The sequence below is a fragment of the Eutrema salsugineum genome, unplaced genomic scaffold (genome assembly GCF_000478725.1).
Source record: "Eutrema salsugineum unplaced genomic scaffold, Eutsalg1_0 scaffold_1, whole genome shotgun sequence".
Classification (NCBI taxonomy): Eukaryota; Viridiplantae; Streptophyta; class Magnoliopsida; order Brassicales; family Brassicaceae; genus Eutrema; species Eutrema salsugineum.
Window position 1 is genome coordinate 18,889,844 of NW_006256909.1, and position 17,075 is coordinate 18,906,918.

The 17,075-nt window shown below is 35.3% G+C and overlaps 1 protein-coding gene, 1 long non-coding RNA gene and 1 other non-coding gene across 3 annotated transcripts; all 3 read left to right on the forward strand.

The window, feature by feature from the left end:
• Positions 1-1,194: 1,194 nt before the first annotated feature.
• Positions 1,195-1,299, forward strand: LOC112082524. The gene has a single exon (XR_002897198.1). It is a non-coding gene; the product is annotated as a small nucleolar RNA R71 (small nucleolar RNA).
• A 4,270-nt stretch (positions 1,300-5,569) lies between these two features.
• Positions 5,570-6,532, forward strand: LOC112082412. The gene is made up of 3 exons (XR_002897081.1): positions 5,570-5,728; positions 5,796-5,867; positions 6,403-6,532. It is a non-coding gene; the product is annotated as an uncharacterized LOC112082412 (long non-coding RNA).
• A 5,822-nt stretch (positions 6,533-12,354) lies between these two features.
• Positions 12,355-13,967, forward strand: LOC18029969 (probable serine/threonine-protein kinase PBL24). The gene is made up of 5 exons (XM_006414899.1): positions 12,355-12,445; positions 12,527-12,717; positions 12,819-13,008; positions 13,103-13,494; positions 13,656-13,967. The coding sequence occupies exons 1-5, from the start codon at positions 12,355-12,357 to the stop codon at positions 13,965-13,967; spliced, it is 1,176 nt and encodes a 391-aa protein (XP_006414962.1).
• Positions 13,968-17,075: the final 3,108 nt, after the last annotated feature.

A 17,075-nucleotide genomic window follows, 5' to 3' on the forward strand; every position in this document is an offset into this window, starting at 1 on the left:
ATTCCTTCTGTTCTCTTTTGAGATGAATCACCAAAGATTATCCTTACTGGAGATGGGACAAATGCACCTATACCAAGTTTCTCAGCAACAGATTTTGACATGACATTCACATTAGCACCAGAATCACATAAACAATCTGAAAATTCAATTCCAAAAATTGAACAGGTGAATGAGAAACGCCCTGGATCCTTAGACTTTTTGAGTCTTTGGTCAGGTAAGCGTTTGGGTACCTTAACTGGAATGACTCGGCTTCTCTCATGCTCGGTTTCAGAGTCCTTTATGAGAGGTTCATGCGTCAATCTTCCCTTAGAGTCTGCGACAGGTTCTTCTTCCAAAACTGCTGTCATAGCATTGCAGAACTTCTTTGGGTTATCTTCTACTCTTCCTGGTAAAACTCCTGGTTGTCTCTTCATTGAATCTGCAGTTTGACCTATCTGATGTTCCAACTTCTTGACATGGGTCGCAAGAGATTCAAACTTCCCATTCAAATCAGTGTAGATACAATCGATCTTCACCCCCATTTCCCTGAATGACTTCTCATTGCCTTAAGTAGTCTGCATCATAGTTTGTTCAAGCGATTTTACCTGATTACTTAGCTGGGAAATGGTTGCTTCTGATGAGCTGGTCTGTGCTTGTTAAGGATTGAATGCTGGTCTTTGTTGGAAGTTTCCTCCTCCATAGTTTCCACCTTGAAACTTGTTTTGAAAACAACTTTGTTGCTGTTGATAGGGCTGATTTTCGGCTCCTTGATTTCTGTATGAGAGATTGTTGAAGTTGGCACCAGAGTTCCTAAAGTTGTTGTTGAAAGCTGGACTAAATCGATTATGATATGCCTGGGCTCCCATAAAATTGATTTCTTCCTCTTGGTACATGCCATCTTCTTCATATCTTCCATCTTCCTCATTTCCTACAGCAATATCACAAGCAGGTATATTCTTGTTTTGAGACTTAAGAAGTTGACTTACCATGCTTTTTAGCTCAGAAATCTCCCTTGATTCATGACTAGTAATAGTCTTCTTTGATCTGTCATATTCAGGGTTGTTGTTGCAGTTAGCTACAGCCAGATTTTCGATGACTGCTCTCCCTTGTGGTATGGTTTTTGAACTGAAATCTCCATTGCTGGCAGTATCAAGAGAAAGTTGATACTTCTGCTGAAGTCCTCTGTAGAAGGTGCTTAGCAGATTTGCTCCAGAGAAACCATGATGAGGGCAGTCTCTCTCATACTCCTGAATCGCTCCCAGGCTTCATAGAATGATTCTATTGGGCCTTGTTGGAAACTTTGTATCTTGTTTCTCAGCTGGTTCGATCTCGACTTGGTGTAGAAGTGGTTCAGGAAAGCTGACTTGCATTCTTCCCATGAAGTAATAGAACCAGATGGCATAGATTTCAATCATCTAAAAGCTTTATCACTTAGAGAGAAAGGAAAAAGCTTACACTTCACATAGTCCACAGTTTCTGGAGTTGTTCTCACCATTCCAGAGATTTCTTCAAAAAGATCAATGTGGTCCATTGGATGCTCAGTAGAGATTCCATGGAATTGGTTCTGCTTCACCAAAGAGACAATCTGAGGTTTTATCTCATGATTTTCTCTTGGAATAGGAATTTGAATAGCTGATCGATTTTGAAAGTGTTGGTGAGGTGCATCAAAATCGGCAATGAGTCTATTCCGAGGCTGTCTTCTCGCAGGATTTGCAAGCTGTATTGGGCGATTTGCTTCTCTAACAACCGGTGGATCAATGTTTTCATCGTTCCTTCTTCCTTCAGCATCGGCCTCGTCTTGTCTCCTTTGATTTTCAGCGATTTGAGCAGGATTTAGAGGAAATTGGTTTCCCTCTTCATCGAGTTGTGGCTGTCCATCTTCTTGATGAGCAGCATCTAGGTCTTCACCATGAACTGAATCACGGTCATCATCTCCAATGTGATCCTCCTGATCACGGTTTAAAAGATTTTCCCGATGGGCATTAGGATTGGCCATCTTAAGCGTTCTTCGTCTGAGTTTCCTAAGTGCTCTTTCGTGTTTGTCAATCTCGTCTAAGGGCAATACGATTTTGTCAGGATCTCTCCTAGTTTTCATGCACCTGTGAGCAAAGAAAGCAAATATAAAAAGAGAAGTTAGAAAATCTCCAGCCGAACTCGAAAATCTTGAGGTTTAGGATTGAAATTAGATTAAGAAGTCAAGTCAACAGCGACAGATCCCCAGCAACGGCGCCAAAAACTTGGTGTGAGTGCAGTGGGCAACACAAGTTTTACCCTAGACAAGCTGCAAGTGCACAGCAAACACAGTAGTACTTAGGGATCGAATCCACAGAGATCTGTGTGTTGAGGACTTCTAACTGATGCTAAAAACAATCGTAAACCTAATCTAATAAAAAAAAAAGGTTTTGGTTTGTCATTAAATCTAATTATGCAGAGAATTAAAAAGAGCTTTGAGTAAAAATCGGTTGAAAAACAGTAAGGAAAAAGCGCTGGTTTCAAGGTTCATCTTTAGGGTTCATGTTCTAAACACAAGGATTTTAGGCAAGGATTTTCTATGACTCTGAAACTAGGATAGACACATGTAAGATTAGCCAACTCTCGTCCCCCTAATCATCTAATCACTTGTTCATGGCAATTAACTCTTGCTCTCATGCCAGAACAAGATCATGCTTTGTAGATCGGAATCCATCTCTGCTTACGTATCCTCCGTAGGTAGCTATCGTCTCCTACGACGGGGACATCCATAAGATCCAGTTCAGGCAACCCAGATACAACACTCTCGTGCCTTGGATTAAACCTAGGATCGGATTCTGGGTGATCAATCCAGAATTACCACTTTGAGATTTGGATGAATGGGAGAATCATGTTTAAAAATTGAAATCCGTTTTCCTAAAAACCTAGATTTCATTCGAACATGGGGCCCTTTCAACTAGGTGACTACTCAGACATGGCTGAGGTAGACATCATCATCGGTTTAGAACTAAGAAGAAGAAAAAGTAAAAGAAACAAAGTTGCAGAAAAACTTCTCTTATTGAAGACAGAATGGCGATGGAGAGCTTCTACAAGTGCATAAAAATAAAACCTAAAACTACAAATGAGTTCTCTCTCAAAGAGAAGAAAGAGGCTCCTCTTACAAAAGACCTAAAAATGAGTATTTATAGTGTTTCTGCAAGTCTTGGGCGTCTAGGGCTTGTAAAATGGGTGCAGGAAGTGTCTTGGAACTTAGTTGGGCTCCTGAGGTTTGGAAATACGTCCACCGGGGGGTGAAAACTCCTGAGCCGCGGTGGGAAGAAGGCTGGCCGCGGGTGAAAGCACTTGTGCTTGACTGGGCTTGTGTTGATCGGCCTTCAGTGCATTGATGATATCTTGAGATCTAACCACTGGATTGCTTTGATTCCAAAAATTGTTGGAAAGCTGGTTGTATCCTCTATAATGTCTCCAAATTTGGGGATGATCAGACGGTCAGAAGGTTTTCATTGGTTGCCAAACTTTTGACGGCCTGAATTTATCCAAAAATGTACTTTTGCTCCAAAATGCACCTGCATAAGATGGAAAACACTTATAAAATATTTAAAACTCCAAAACATGGAAAACACTTATAAAATATTTAAAACTGAGTAAAAACACTTGCATAAGATATTGAAAGTGATCCATAAAAGTGGTCAAAATCAGGTGTTATCACATACCAACTAGACTTACCATACACTTTGAAGATCCACCCAGTGTTCCATGTGAGCCTGCTGAAACCTTACACCAGGATGAAGAGGATCAAAGTCGGAAGGTTTGAAGGAGAGCACCACCAGTTGTGACTAAGTCTTATTCCAAGGAGATAGATGAAGTGCTCAGTAAGAAGAAAGTAAGGAAGCGAGGTATTTCACGCCAAACCCATTTCCTGATCAAGTGGAAGGATCTACCCAAGTCCGAAGCACCGTGGGAGCTTGAAGAATACTTGTTGCAGATCCACGACAAGCTGGCTGAGTACACGGCGACGAGGTCGTCACCGAAATAGGTGGGGGAGGATGTCACAGTCTAATTTAAGCCCAAATGTTTACCTGATTAATTTAAGCCCAACTAAAAACAAGGGATTAAATAATTAGTTGGTAGTTGAGACAATATAATAAATTTGATAGTTGGAAAATATAATATATAGGATAATTGGTAGGTGGAATGATCTAGAAAAAGGAACTTGTATAAATAGGGTAAAACCTCATTTGTAATCATCGAAGCATTTATTCAAGCAATTCAAGTTCATTTTCCACTTTCTCTCTCTAAAATCTCGTGAGTTTCTCTCTAAACACCAATGTTCAAATTTGGATGAGGATGACTTAACTTCTGTAGGAGGAGTTAATAACATTGTATTTTGACCACTTTTGTGAATCAATTTTAAATGCTTTTCAAATAGTTTTTATTTCTTTTAAGTGTTTTTACTATTATTTTATAGTATTTGTAGTTCCAAGACTCTTTTCAGGTAATTAAGACAAAAGGTGTGCATTTTGGAGCAAAAGATCATTTTGGATAAATTCAGGCCATCAGAAGTTTCACATCTGATGAACACCTTCTCACCGTCAGTTCTACCCCAAAATTGGACCTAATATAAAGCAGACAACTAGCTTTAAAATAAAATTGGTTTGGAGACAATCAAATGGTTAGATCTCCAGATATCCTTGATTCACTGAAGACATGTTTTTCAGTCTCGCGAAGGAAGCAAGTGAAGAATGAAGATTCAACCTCACAAGCCAATCTCCGCGGGTCCAGGCTCCACGACCGTGGAGAACACACTCTCGACCACGGTTACGAATATCTGGCTGCGGGCAAACCCTCATTCACCACGGATAGAAGCCTCGCAGCTAGGGCCGACTAAAAGGCTGGCCCGTGACCCTGTTTCAAGCCCAATTCGTCTTCTCTTCAAAGAAAACCCTAAGGATGACTGGATAGAGTTGAAGACCTATAAATATGTATCTAAGAAGACCTATTATCGTGTACCTCAGAAGAATCCCTTTTGGGAGCCACCAAATTTAGTTTTTAAGGGTTTTTATGTTTTTATGTTCTTAGTTCTTAGTTTAGGGAGATAGAGATTTCTCTTGAACCCTCTTTATGTTCTACCTTTACTTTAATTCGGTTTTTACTCTTATGCATCTTTCAATTTTGTTTTTATCTTCTTCATATTAGATTAGTTGTTTAAAGGATTTGAAGAGAAGTTATATATCTCTGAGCCGAGCTCTCGAAATCGAGATGCCACTACAAGAAAAACGAGTATTGATAGCACATTAACATAGCATGATTTCTATAACTGCTATTAAAGAGGATATTTCGGATTTGGATATTCTATTATAGCATTTTAAACATGTTATACCGAAATTTCATTAAGCGGGAACAAAAAATTAACATTTGGAACCTAAATTCTGTGATGAGCGCCAGTACTTAGGCAAAAAGAGAAAAAAATACTAAGTATCCCAATTATGACTCTTCTTTTTATATTGTTCGGAGAAGAACAAAAACAAGTTCTTTGGAAAAAAAAAATTATCTTTCGAGAAAGCAGCTCGTTGTCCCTCCATCTCCGATTTCCCCCTCCACCGTCTCTGGCGTTATGGCTGAACCATCTCACCACATCCTCCTTCCTCGCCTTCTTCTCAGCCTCCTTCTCCACCTCCCGTTCCCCCCGACCCAGCTAACCTAAACCCTAACTCATCTCCGATTGAACCCACCTCTCTCAATTCGCCGCCGCCGCTTCCACCTCCATCCTCCATAAAGGGTATTGAAACAACTCACCCCTTTTTTTGCCTCTCCTATTCTCAAGAGCTGATTAGGGTTAACTGTAGATTTTGGGTTAGGGTTACTGGACGGCTATGACGAGTTTCCTCTCATGAGCTTTCTTCGATCCTGTTCAAGAGGTATGGTTCTCAACACTTTGTGGGCTTTTGACATTGGGATTCTTAAATTATTCAAACCGAAACTTATACCGAGGATTTCGAGACAGACCACCCAATATTCAGCCTAAGGCAAATTCTTAAAACCTTCATTATGATGGCCAGTTGTTGTATTTCTCGCTAATAGCCTAATAATATGCATTATTTTCATTTTTCTTTGTTGGTGTTGAACACAAAGCGTTGGCAGTTGATTCAAGTGCGAGATTTATTCTTAAATGATCGCCTAACAGATCTTTTTAGTAGCTTGCAGAGAATAAACTACTCAACATCAACTCCTTCGAAGTCCCTTGCGACAATATTATAGGACGTTTGGGTTTAATTAGGGCAGGATTCATTAGTTAGAAGCTTTTAATCTCTGGATTCAAAGTAGTGATACATAGATTGTTTAAAGCTATTTGATTTCAGTGTATAAGCGAGCAAAAGCATAGAGATTTAGTGTTTATACACATATATGAGGGTTTGATAGAAAAGCTTTTTTGATATTGGTTTGGCTTTGTAGGGACTATTTGAAGATCTCAAAGCTGACAGGACAGAAGACGACCAGGTTAGGCTGTTCCGGCCTGACGAAAACGCTCTTAGTATGCAAACATGTGCTGATAGGCTTTGTATGACACCACCTTCTGTGGAGCGATTCATCGAAGCAGTTAAGAAAACTGTACGTGCCATCAAGAAATGGGTATGGACTATGGACCAATGTGTATCTCTATTCCAATCGATATGATTCTTGATCATAGTTTGCTCTCATCTCTAGAAGCTCCTCACGGGTTTTATGGCTTTAATTTTTTTTTGTGTTTTAGGTTCCTCCGGGTAAAGGAGTTTTGTATACAAGGCCTCGGCTAATAGAGCGTGGCGCTATCCTTGGAGCAGCTCCAGCACCTGGTACACGTTCCTCATTTACGCATCTCCCGTAGGAGATTACCATAAGGTGAGTTAGTGTTCTGCTGTTTTATATACTTGGTGAAATAAACTCTGCCGAAAGACTCTCTAAAGCTGAAATGGTAACGCCAGTGTTTCTTTGTTGTAGGTAAGCACAGGCCTGAACTTTAAAGTTGATCATAAGTATCGCCGAGCCCATTCACTTGTTTTCAGAAGCATGGATGCTTATTACTTTTGTTTCCATGAGATGCAGGTCACTTTAACACTTTTGTTGGAGATCGGTCTGCTTATGTGTTCAGTTAGATTCTGATTTTGCTTGTGTATTGGATTAGGTGATCTGGTGAAGATTCTTTTGAGACTGCAAAGAGTTGACGTTTCTTCTTCTCCTTAATCTCATTAGCTTTTGGTTTAAGTTCTTATTCCTTTTCTCTGTTCTTGAGAGTTTATTAATTTTCTGAATTTTTTTTTTGCAGAAAAGAAGAATGGTTGCAATATTTTGACCACGTTTAAGCAAAACGAGAGACTTGAATCAGTTTCAGTTACATCTCATCATTACAGGTTTGATTTCTTGGTCCTTTACATGAATAATACTTTGTTTAACACTCTTAGGACGATTATTATTTGCACAGTTCATCAAAACAGGTTTTGGTTACAATAAACTTTTCTCTAGAACAATTGGAACATGTTTTGGATACAAGATCAAATATGGTGGAGTTTTATATTGGACAAAAACAGAAGAGGGCAACAACTGCTGCAAAAACCGGTTGCAAGATGATCAGATCTTTTTGAGGTAATTTGTTCATTTGGATTTTGGTGCAATTCTGAAATTATACCTTTTGCTTGATGACTTTGGAGAATTTACGTAAGCACAGATTCCCTATACATCAATATATGGTTTTGGGTTTGTTGCAGTTACTGTGTGTGTTTGTTGCTTGAAACTGCAACTTATGGCATTGATTCTCTCCCAGGCTAGGCAAGCTCTTCTCACTCAAAGAATTGCTTCAGCACTTCAAGCAGCCATGATGTTAAGACCACGTTTTGTAAGACATTTGGTATGATGTTTAAGACTTGATGTTTTGTAAGACTTGTTTTTAATATGATGTTTGTCCTTGTGATGTTTTGTGTAAGACATGTTTGGATGTTTAATAAAAATAAGAGTGTTTTAAATGCAAACGCTGGTTTCTTTATAGTTTTGGAAAACAGGTTTCTAAAAATAATTTTGCAAAACTACAGGTCGTAATAAAAAAAAAATACTAGAACACGTTATACAATAGCCCGAGAAAAGTATTATAAAACAATATACTATAGCCTAGAAAAAGGGCTACAATACGTTATACCGTAGCCAAAAAAAAACTACAAGAGATTAGTCTATAGCAACAAAACCGAGCTACAAAAGTCCATATTATAGCATGCAAATAGTGCTACTAGACGACATAGAACAGCGTCTAAAATGAGCTACTATATCGTCAATAACAACACAATTTCAATGCTATAATAAAAGTACATATTATAGCACAATCCTAAAACGCTATTGTATAGGGGTCACCCTATTATAGCTCCGGGGATCACAGCGTTCATCGAAACGCTATTAAATCGATATGATAGCGCTAATCGTGAGCTAACAATGTACATCTTTTTTGTAGTGTGCTTCTTCTTCATCTCTTTGTCTCTTTTTCTTTACTTCTTTCTTCTTACTACTTTATGCACGTCTTCTCTTATTAATTTATGCACGTTTTTGAATGATGAGGTATGAGTTTAAAGGCTCGATCGAAGGGAATCGACTATGTTCGGTAGGGATCTTCGCGAGATAAACCAAAGCCGAATTCTAGAAATCTTTTAAAATTATACTTAAAGCATGGATGTAGCGTCGCGAACTAGAGACTGATCTTGGTCTTGGGTGTTGCGAAAGTTTTCATTCGGGGTCAGATCTAGTTTGAAAAGAGCAGATCGACCATAGGAGTGGAAACCTACCTATGGGAGAGCTGTGAATATTGATGAGTCTTAAGCTTACTACATCTTTTCTCTTCTAGGGCCAGAGTGGAAACCTACTGGTCAAGGTTGAGAGAGATAATTGGTTATGATCACGACAGTGGCGTATTCATACGTTCGTGACTCGAGTTCTAAGAATTTACTAGGATCGATATTAAGAGCTTTGTTCATCCTTTAGACTTATTATCGATTTATTCACTTCTAGTTTTAAAACCCTTTTTAAAATCCTTTTTAAAAACCCTCTTTAAAACCTTTTTTTTAAACCCTCTTTAAAACCCTTTTTAAAAACCTTTTCAAACCCTTTTTTAAAACCTACTGGTCAAGGTTGAGAGAGATAATTGGTTATGAACACGACAGTGGCGTATTCATACGTTCGTGACTCGAGTTCTAAGAATTTACTAGGATCGATATTAAGAGCTTTGTTCATTCTTTAGAGTTATTATCGATTTATTCACTTCTAGTTTTAAAACCCTTTTTAAAATCCTTTTTAAAAACCCTCTTTAAAACCTTTTTTTTAAACCCTCTCTAAAACCCTTTTTAAAAACCTTTTCAAACCCCTTTTTAAAACCCTTTTAAAATCCTTTTTCAAAATACATATATAGAAATTGTGACAATCTATCCAAAATCCTGTTTTTCGTCTTAGACTTTGTTTACTAATTCTGGTTCGAAGGTTCTGTAGGTAAAGTGTGGATTCTCTGTGGATCGATACCCTAAATACTACAACGCACTACTGTGCACTTGCAGATATTTAGGGTTATAAATTTAAAACATGAAGCTGTGAAGTCAACCCTAGCAGCATCAGTACGAGCTAAGGTCACACGGTTTGATTTAGGAGGAATCAGCCCATGATACTAAGCAATGATAATATTTCACCATATTTTTTTATTTGTATAACCTTTGCTAATTCTTTTTTTTCCTAATATCCTTCTAATTTATATTAAACTAGATAACTATTTTTGTATATGCAGATTTATAATTTAATATATTATAAACTGTGAAAAATAAAATAAAAAATAGAAAATAAAATTAGGTTTTCGTGAAAGTAACCTAATACATAAATTTAGAAATAAAATATCTGATAAAATAAATATATACCTTCAATAGATTTTGGTGAAGCAAATACAGTAAATAGTTTTAGATATAGTTATTGGATTTTTCATTTTTTTTTGGTGTGAAATTAATATAGTACCAAATATGGTTTATATGCGAATATGATTGGATAATGAAAATTTGAATGTATTGATGATATAATATATGGAATGATATAATAATGTGAAGTATATTGATGTAATATATATATATATAATATATACACTGAAAAATTCATATTGTGCATAGGAAAAATAGACCATAGTATAGGTAATGTATATTATTGGATGATTTGATATTTAGAAAAAAAAAGTAAGTTTTTATCATACGTATAACCTAACCGATTATGAAAGTTTCTGAATGTTTTCCATGAAATGTTTATATACTTTCAACATGTCACACACCACATTTGTCTCAACTCCAACTTAGCTCTAGACTTAAACTTGTCTTTCCTTTATTCTTGTTCTTGTAAATAGCTTTTGAGAATCGAAATATTAAGTCTAATTTGCTCCGTAAAAACTTTGTCCAAATCGTTTAGGAATCCTAAGCAACAAATTATTATTTATTGCTCAATTATCTATCTATTCTTCTTTACTTAAAGATTAGCCAAAACAACTCAATTTTCACCATTTACAAATTTTGACGGTTGTCTTTCTAGCTATAATAATTATCATACACATATGAGGTAGAATCTATACCATTATTTGTGAAGTGATTTGCTGATGTGTCGGCTTCCGAGCGAATTACATAACGTTTGTTTACTTGTCATTATTTAAAAGAGTTTCGTGTCAAAATTCAGTTAAAATTAAGTAATTTTTTTCCCAAACGAACTGAAGTTTACGTGTCCAATTGACTAAAACAGAGTCGACTTTATTTAAAATGAATCAAAATCGAAATAGTGTCCAATTTACATAAAACTGCATGGTTTGATCTCCTTGGTTTTGATTAACTATCAAACTGCATAAGCTGTGAAGATTTTTGACCTGGTTTTTGAACGTACTGTCCAATTTATTTAAAACCACATGGTTTGTTCTCCTTGATTTTGAATAAAGATCAAACTGCATGTACCCTAAAGATTTTTGACCCGGTTTTTTTTATCATGTTATCTCGTTTAACCCAATAATATAATGATCATGTGCTCTAATTATTTTTGATCCAGTTGTTGATCACATTATCCTAGTTTAACCCTGTAATAAAACTTGACAAAACCCTAATCGTTTTCTTTCTATATGGCTCTACTTATCCGGTTGTTGATCACATTGTCCTAGTTTAACCCTAAAGATTTTCGATCCACTTGTTGATCACATTGTCCCAGTTTAACCCTAAACTTGACAAATGGCTTGTGGTCCTCACGTTATAGTTGGTTGTGAATCTTGTGATAAATCTTAATCACTTGTGCTATAATTAGCCTTTGTCGTCTCTTATTTTCATCATTCGGTAATCGCTATAGTGCAATATTGAATTTCTATTTCCTTTTTCATTGTTTTTCTGTGATTTTGTTTCTGTTTCTATATCTAAACGATGCTTCTCATATGCATGTACATGGATGTAGTTTTCATTTTCCTTTTCATATCGTCTACTCTTGGAGTTTTCATCTGAACTGAACGGTATGCTTCTAGTTCATGTACATGCATATGAGAAAACAAACTTGATGAATCACACGGGGGAGCATGTATTGGTTGTTTGCTTCGAAAGTGTATATGAGATTTTATGTATTAGGTATGGTGAAAGATTGCCTTAGTAAATGGCTCACTCAAACTTATATAAATAGATCACATAAATAATTTGTGACTATATCTTGATTTTAAATTTATTTTTCCATACAGAACTTAATATAAATTAATAAATGAAATATTATTTAAATTTTAACATCTTACTTATTAAACATTTATAGCCTGCTCAGCCTGCTCACGGTGCAGACCCACTAGTTGATAGATTTGTATAGTTCATATGAAACATTTAAAAATCTGAAAGTAGCCCCATTTGCGAGAAAGACAACCAATAAAGCCCAATTTTGGTATAGTAAATCGAATTGTTTCTTGGCATCCATCCGTTAGATATTTTTGCGATCTATTAAATTTTAAGCGAAATAAGAAAACATAGAGAAAACAAAATTTATCTAAAACGAGAAGTCAACATTCGGATATATGGTATAAAGAGTCAAATTTATTATTGGAAAACCTTAGCAAAGATTCTCTGTTCTATTAAATCTCTCAACCTTACGGGGGTTTTCATGGCGGTTTTATAACGGAAAAAACAGCGTTCTCACATCTTATTCTGAGGTTGTCTTTGTCGTTCTTGTTTCATCGTAAAACATCTCCCCTTATCTGATATTAAGAACGGAATATAATCATCTTTTAAGTCCTGCAGATTGAAAAGTAAAACAAGGAATTTATAACCTATTTCTAGTTTTGTTAAGAACCTGGAAAACTAGGATAAATCGCAATAGAGATCCTACAAAACTAAGTTTTAGCTTTAGATTTTGGATTTTGTAGAAATGAGTTGTTTCATGGGGTCATCCACACTAAACAAAAGTACAGAGAACGAAGGAGCATCGATCGCTGCCTCTTATGAACCGAACCCGCCGTGTAAGCTCTTGTTATAAAAACTCCTGAAAATGGGTCAGCTCGTTGCGTAATTTCATCAACCTTTTCCAAATTTGTTAACAGGGAATGATGGGAGACAGATAACAATATGGGAAGCGGTGGCACGTAACAAAGAATCACCAAACAATATCGAGGCAAAGTGTTTCACATTCCGTGAATTAGCAGCCGCGACGAATAGTTTCAGGCAGGAGTTCTTGATTGGGGAAGGAGGGTTCGGGAGAGTTTATAAAGGAAAGCTGGAGAAGACAGGACAGGTAAAAAGAAAGTATGAAACATAGAGCTGTTTGATTAACAAAAGGATTTTGTCTGAAGAAACAAAGACAAGAGATCTTACATATTCTTGTTGATTGGTTAGGTGGTGGCTGTGAAGCAACTTGATCGGAATGGTTTACAAGGGAACAGAGAGTTTCTGGTAGATATCTTCGTGTTAAGTACTCTTCATCATCCCAATCTTGTCAATCTTATTGGATACTGCCTTGACGGAGACCAAAGACTTCTTGTTTATGAGTTTATGCCTCTTGGTTCCCTTGAAGATCATCTTCTAGGTATATTCTTGTCAATCCCTTGACCGGTTTCATTTGTTCGCTATATATATAAAAATCGGATTGAACCGGCTGTTTTATGATCTAATTGAACCAGATGTTGCACCGGAACAAGAACCATTGGATTGGAACAGTCGGATATTGATAGCCTTTGGAGCTGCAAAAGGACTCGAGTATTTACACGAAAAAGCTAACCCTCCGGTGATTTATCGAGATTTTAGATCGTCAAATATTTTACTCAACGGCGATTTCGATGCAAAACTGTCAGATTTCGGTTTGGCAAAACTTGGTTCGGTTGGAGATACACAAAATGCATCTTCCCGAGTTATGGGAACCTACGGTTATTGCGCTCCCGAGTATCAGAAAACCGGTCAGCTCACGGTTAAATCTGATGTATATAGTTTTGGAGTCGTTCTGTTGGAACTCATAACGGGTAGACGAGTTATCGATACAACGAGACCGAGTAATGAACAAAATCTGGTTACTTGGGTAACTCTCTTTAACTTCAAAATTCATTTTCATATATTTAAAATGTTAGGTAAAATTGAAGCTTCTTGATTCCGCCTGGACCAACAATAACTATTCAAACCTAACCGGTTTAGTTTTTCTTGCATTTTATTTTAACTTTAGCATCTATAATTGTGGTTTAGGCACAACCAATTTTCAAGGAACCGAATAGATTCCCGGAGCTAGCGGATCCACTTCTTCGAGGCAAGTTTCCTGAAAAAAGTCTAAACCAAGCCGTAGCAATAGCGGCAATGTGTCTACATGAAGAACCAATAGTTCGACCAATAATCCGCGATGTCGTTACCGCCTTAAGTTTTATGAGTACAGAAACCGGTTCGCCTTCCGGTTTAACCGGTACCATCCTTAATTTTCAACCTTCGTCTGGTAAGACTCACACCGTGGAGGACCTGCTTCAATATGAATCAGCTCCAAGAGATGTGAACTTGTTACGATAAAGCCTTTTACAAAACGATTGCAAAGTAATTTATCGTTTTTACAAAACTATTCACACCACGATACGATTTTTTTTGGACGGAGTTGCTCGGGCTCCGCGTTTCAAGTTCGTTATCCTAACCGTCCGAGTGGCGGAGGCAGAACATTTTGTTTACTGGGGCTAAAAATTCATGTTGTCCAAATAATTATGGGGACAGAAAAAAATGATGAGTGGGAGCATCTATTAATGTATTAATAATTTGCATTAATCTAACAAATTTGACTGGGGGCAGTTACCCCCATTTTGGATTAAGTAACTCCGCCATCATGTTCTCTATATTAACAAATTGAATAATTTTCTGTTGCGATATGATATCCTTATGTAGTTTGATAAATCTATCTCCAGTCAGCATATTGGTTTACACCTTGGGATGGTATAGATCATTTTTGGATTTAGTATGTATACAGTTATTTGCAAATATCAATATATAGGCGATAAATCTAATATAATAAGGTTTATGACAGTATCATAGCTCTAAAACACATGATTAGAAGCTTCTACCTCGTTTTTTCTGTTAAATTCTTTAAATTATTAATATTTTGTCGATTCTCAGAATGGTGAATACTCATATCGGTTCAAACATCTATGAATCTGGCAAAATCAAACTCAATAGAAATAGACCAATATGATTTGGTTTCTATATAAAGTTGGATTCCTCAAAACGTGTCATGTAAGAAAATTATAACTCACGAAACTGTAATATGTGTTATTATTAATTAAGATCGAAACATGTGTAAATATAATAATATATAACTTTTTAGTTATTTACTTTAAAAAATAAAAAATGAAATATATTTTTTTTAATAGAAATCACCAAATATAAAAGTAAAGTAAGTAAAAGAATAAAAACTACCATGAAAATTATGTATTTAGAACCTTAATATTTATTTGGAGAGATTATTTATCAGATTTTTGAATAATATGAATCAATTTTTAATTTCTAAACATATGTGAATGGTTTAACGTAATTCTAATTACTAGGTGGACACCTAGCGCATGCATAAAGTTTATAACATTTATTAATGAAATATTTTTTATTTATGGTAGAAATTTGAAATTGTAATAATCTATTAAAATTTTAAATGATTAATTTGTACATAATTATTATTAGAAAGGTACATTTAAAATTTCATAATAGATTAAAAGGAAAAATGATAATCAACTACACAAATTACACCTTATCATATGACTACACATATAGACTAGATTTATATATCTCTAACTACACGAACGATATGATATACATGACAACATGTATCAATTAACAAAAATTATATGATTAACATTGTAACCTTTTTGAGAATTGATGAAACAGTGTACTGGAAGAAAGACTCCAGCACTGTGTAAATTTATGTATCAAGAACTATACGTTTGTGCAGCCTTTTATTATTGATTATTGATATATTTATAAAATAATTCGTAATAGTACTTTTTAATTAAAAAGAATGATTATCATGTTTCCAAGATGCACTTATTCTCTCTCTCTTTCTCTCATGAACGCAACAAATTGAACCACATACTATATTTTGATCCAATTTAAACTTAACATTCATTATCTTCCTCTCATTTTCCCTTTTTCTAGTGAGTTTTGGTGTCTTCTTTCTGGTTTGAGCATTAGGAAAATGTTTGGGAGAACTACACCCATTCGTCCTCTCAATAATTGCAACATATTATTATTTTAGGGTAGCAAACTTCACTTCTCAAACCATCTTCAACCATACTCTAAATTTTACTCCAAAATAGAGTTTGAAGCAAAAATTTCTCTAATCGTACTCCATATCTCACTCTAAAATAGAGTAAAAATGGAGTTACTCCAAATATGGAGCACAAATAGAGTTACTCCAAATATGGAGCAAAAATAGAGTTACTCTATTTTTGGGTCATAACTCTATTTTTGAAAAATAAATGGAGTAGGGTTGGAGTAAAACACAACTCCATTTTGAAATTACTCTAAAATAGAGTAAAATATGGAGCTATACGTTAAAGATGCCTTCATAAAATGCATTCTTACATACTCCTCAAAAGTTCAAATAAACTTTTAAAATTAACAAATGAGTTGATAATATCCCATAATTTTAAAATATGAGCTCATGATGTGTTATGATTTAGATCCGAAAAATTGTTTCTCGGATTTAGCACCAAATTCAACTCCGGGTATCCTAAAATTTTATGGTTTACTTTCCATATATGTCTACTCATTTAGATAAAGTACATTAATTCAACAACAATAACATATCAATATATAAGATATCTTTATAAAAATGTGTTTTCAAATTCTAGTTGAAACTATTGTATTAATAGTTGTTAGTTATCATGAGAATTAAAATGTAATAACACCAATATAATAATATAACATATAAAAAATTTAAAATTAACAAAAAATGATGATGTGTCACAAATTTAGACTCTGAAAAGATGATGTGGTTTCATAAGAAGAGAGTTTATTCTACTTTATATATATATAAACATAGATGATATAGCTTTGCGCGGAATTATTGATTGTGTTTACTAGCATATTTAAAAGATAATTTGATGATATCATATTTGTTCATTGGATTGGATTATGTATTCTTAATTTTTTTTAGAAATACTCAATTTTAATATTTATAGTGTTAGAATGATTTTATATCTAATTATATATATACAACATTTAATAAAACTTCAAATCAAATTTAGTTTAAAATATAAATATATTTATATTTATGTAAGTTTATTATTTCTAAATACACCAAATATCTCGATTCTCTAATATGTTTCTGATATACTCTTTCTTTCTCTCTTTCTCCCTTTCTCTCTCTCTCTCTCTCTCTCTCTCTCTCTTTCTCTCTTTCTCTCTCTCTCTCTCTCCCTCTGCCTCTCTCTCTCTCTCCCTCTCTCTCTCTCTCATCAATGCGACACGTTGAGCCACATACAACATATTGGACCGATTTAAATTTTTATCTTCCTCAGGTTTTTCTCTTTTCTGACCATTTCTAATGTCACTTCTCCAACTTGAGCTCTGTATAATGTTTTGGGAGGACTTCACCTATAAGATTAGGTATAACATATTAACATTTTGGGATACCACAAT

Coding starts and splice junctions, on each gene's coding strand:
- LOC18029969 (XM_006414899.1), top strand. CDS start 12,355: ATGAGTTGTTTCATGGGGTCATCCACACTAAACAAAAGTACAGAGAAC. Junction 12,446..12,526: donor TTATGAACCGAACCCGCCGT/GTAAGCTCTTGT, acceptor ATTTGTTAACAG/GGAATGATGGGAGACAGATA. Junction 12,718..12,818: donor AGCTGGAGAAGACAGGACAG/GTAAAAAGAAAG, acceptor TTGATTGGTTAG/GTGGTGGCTGTGAAGCAACT.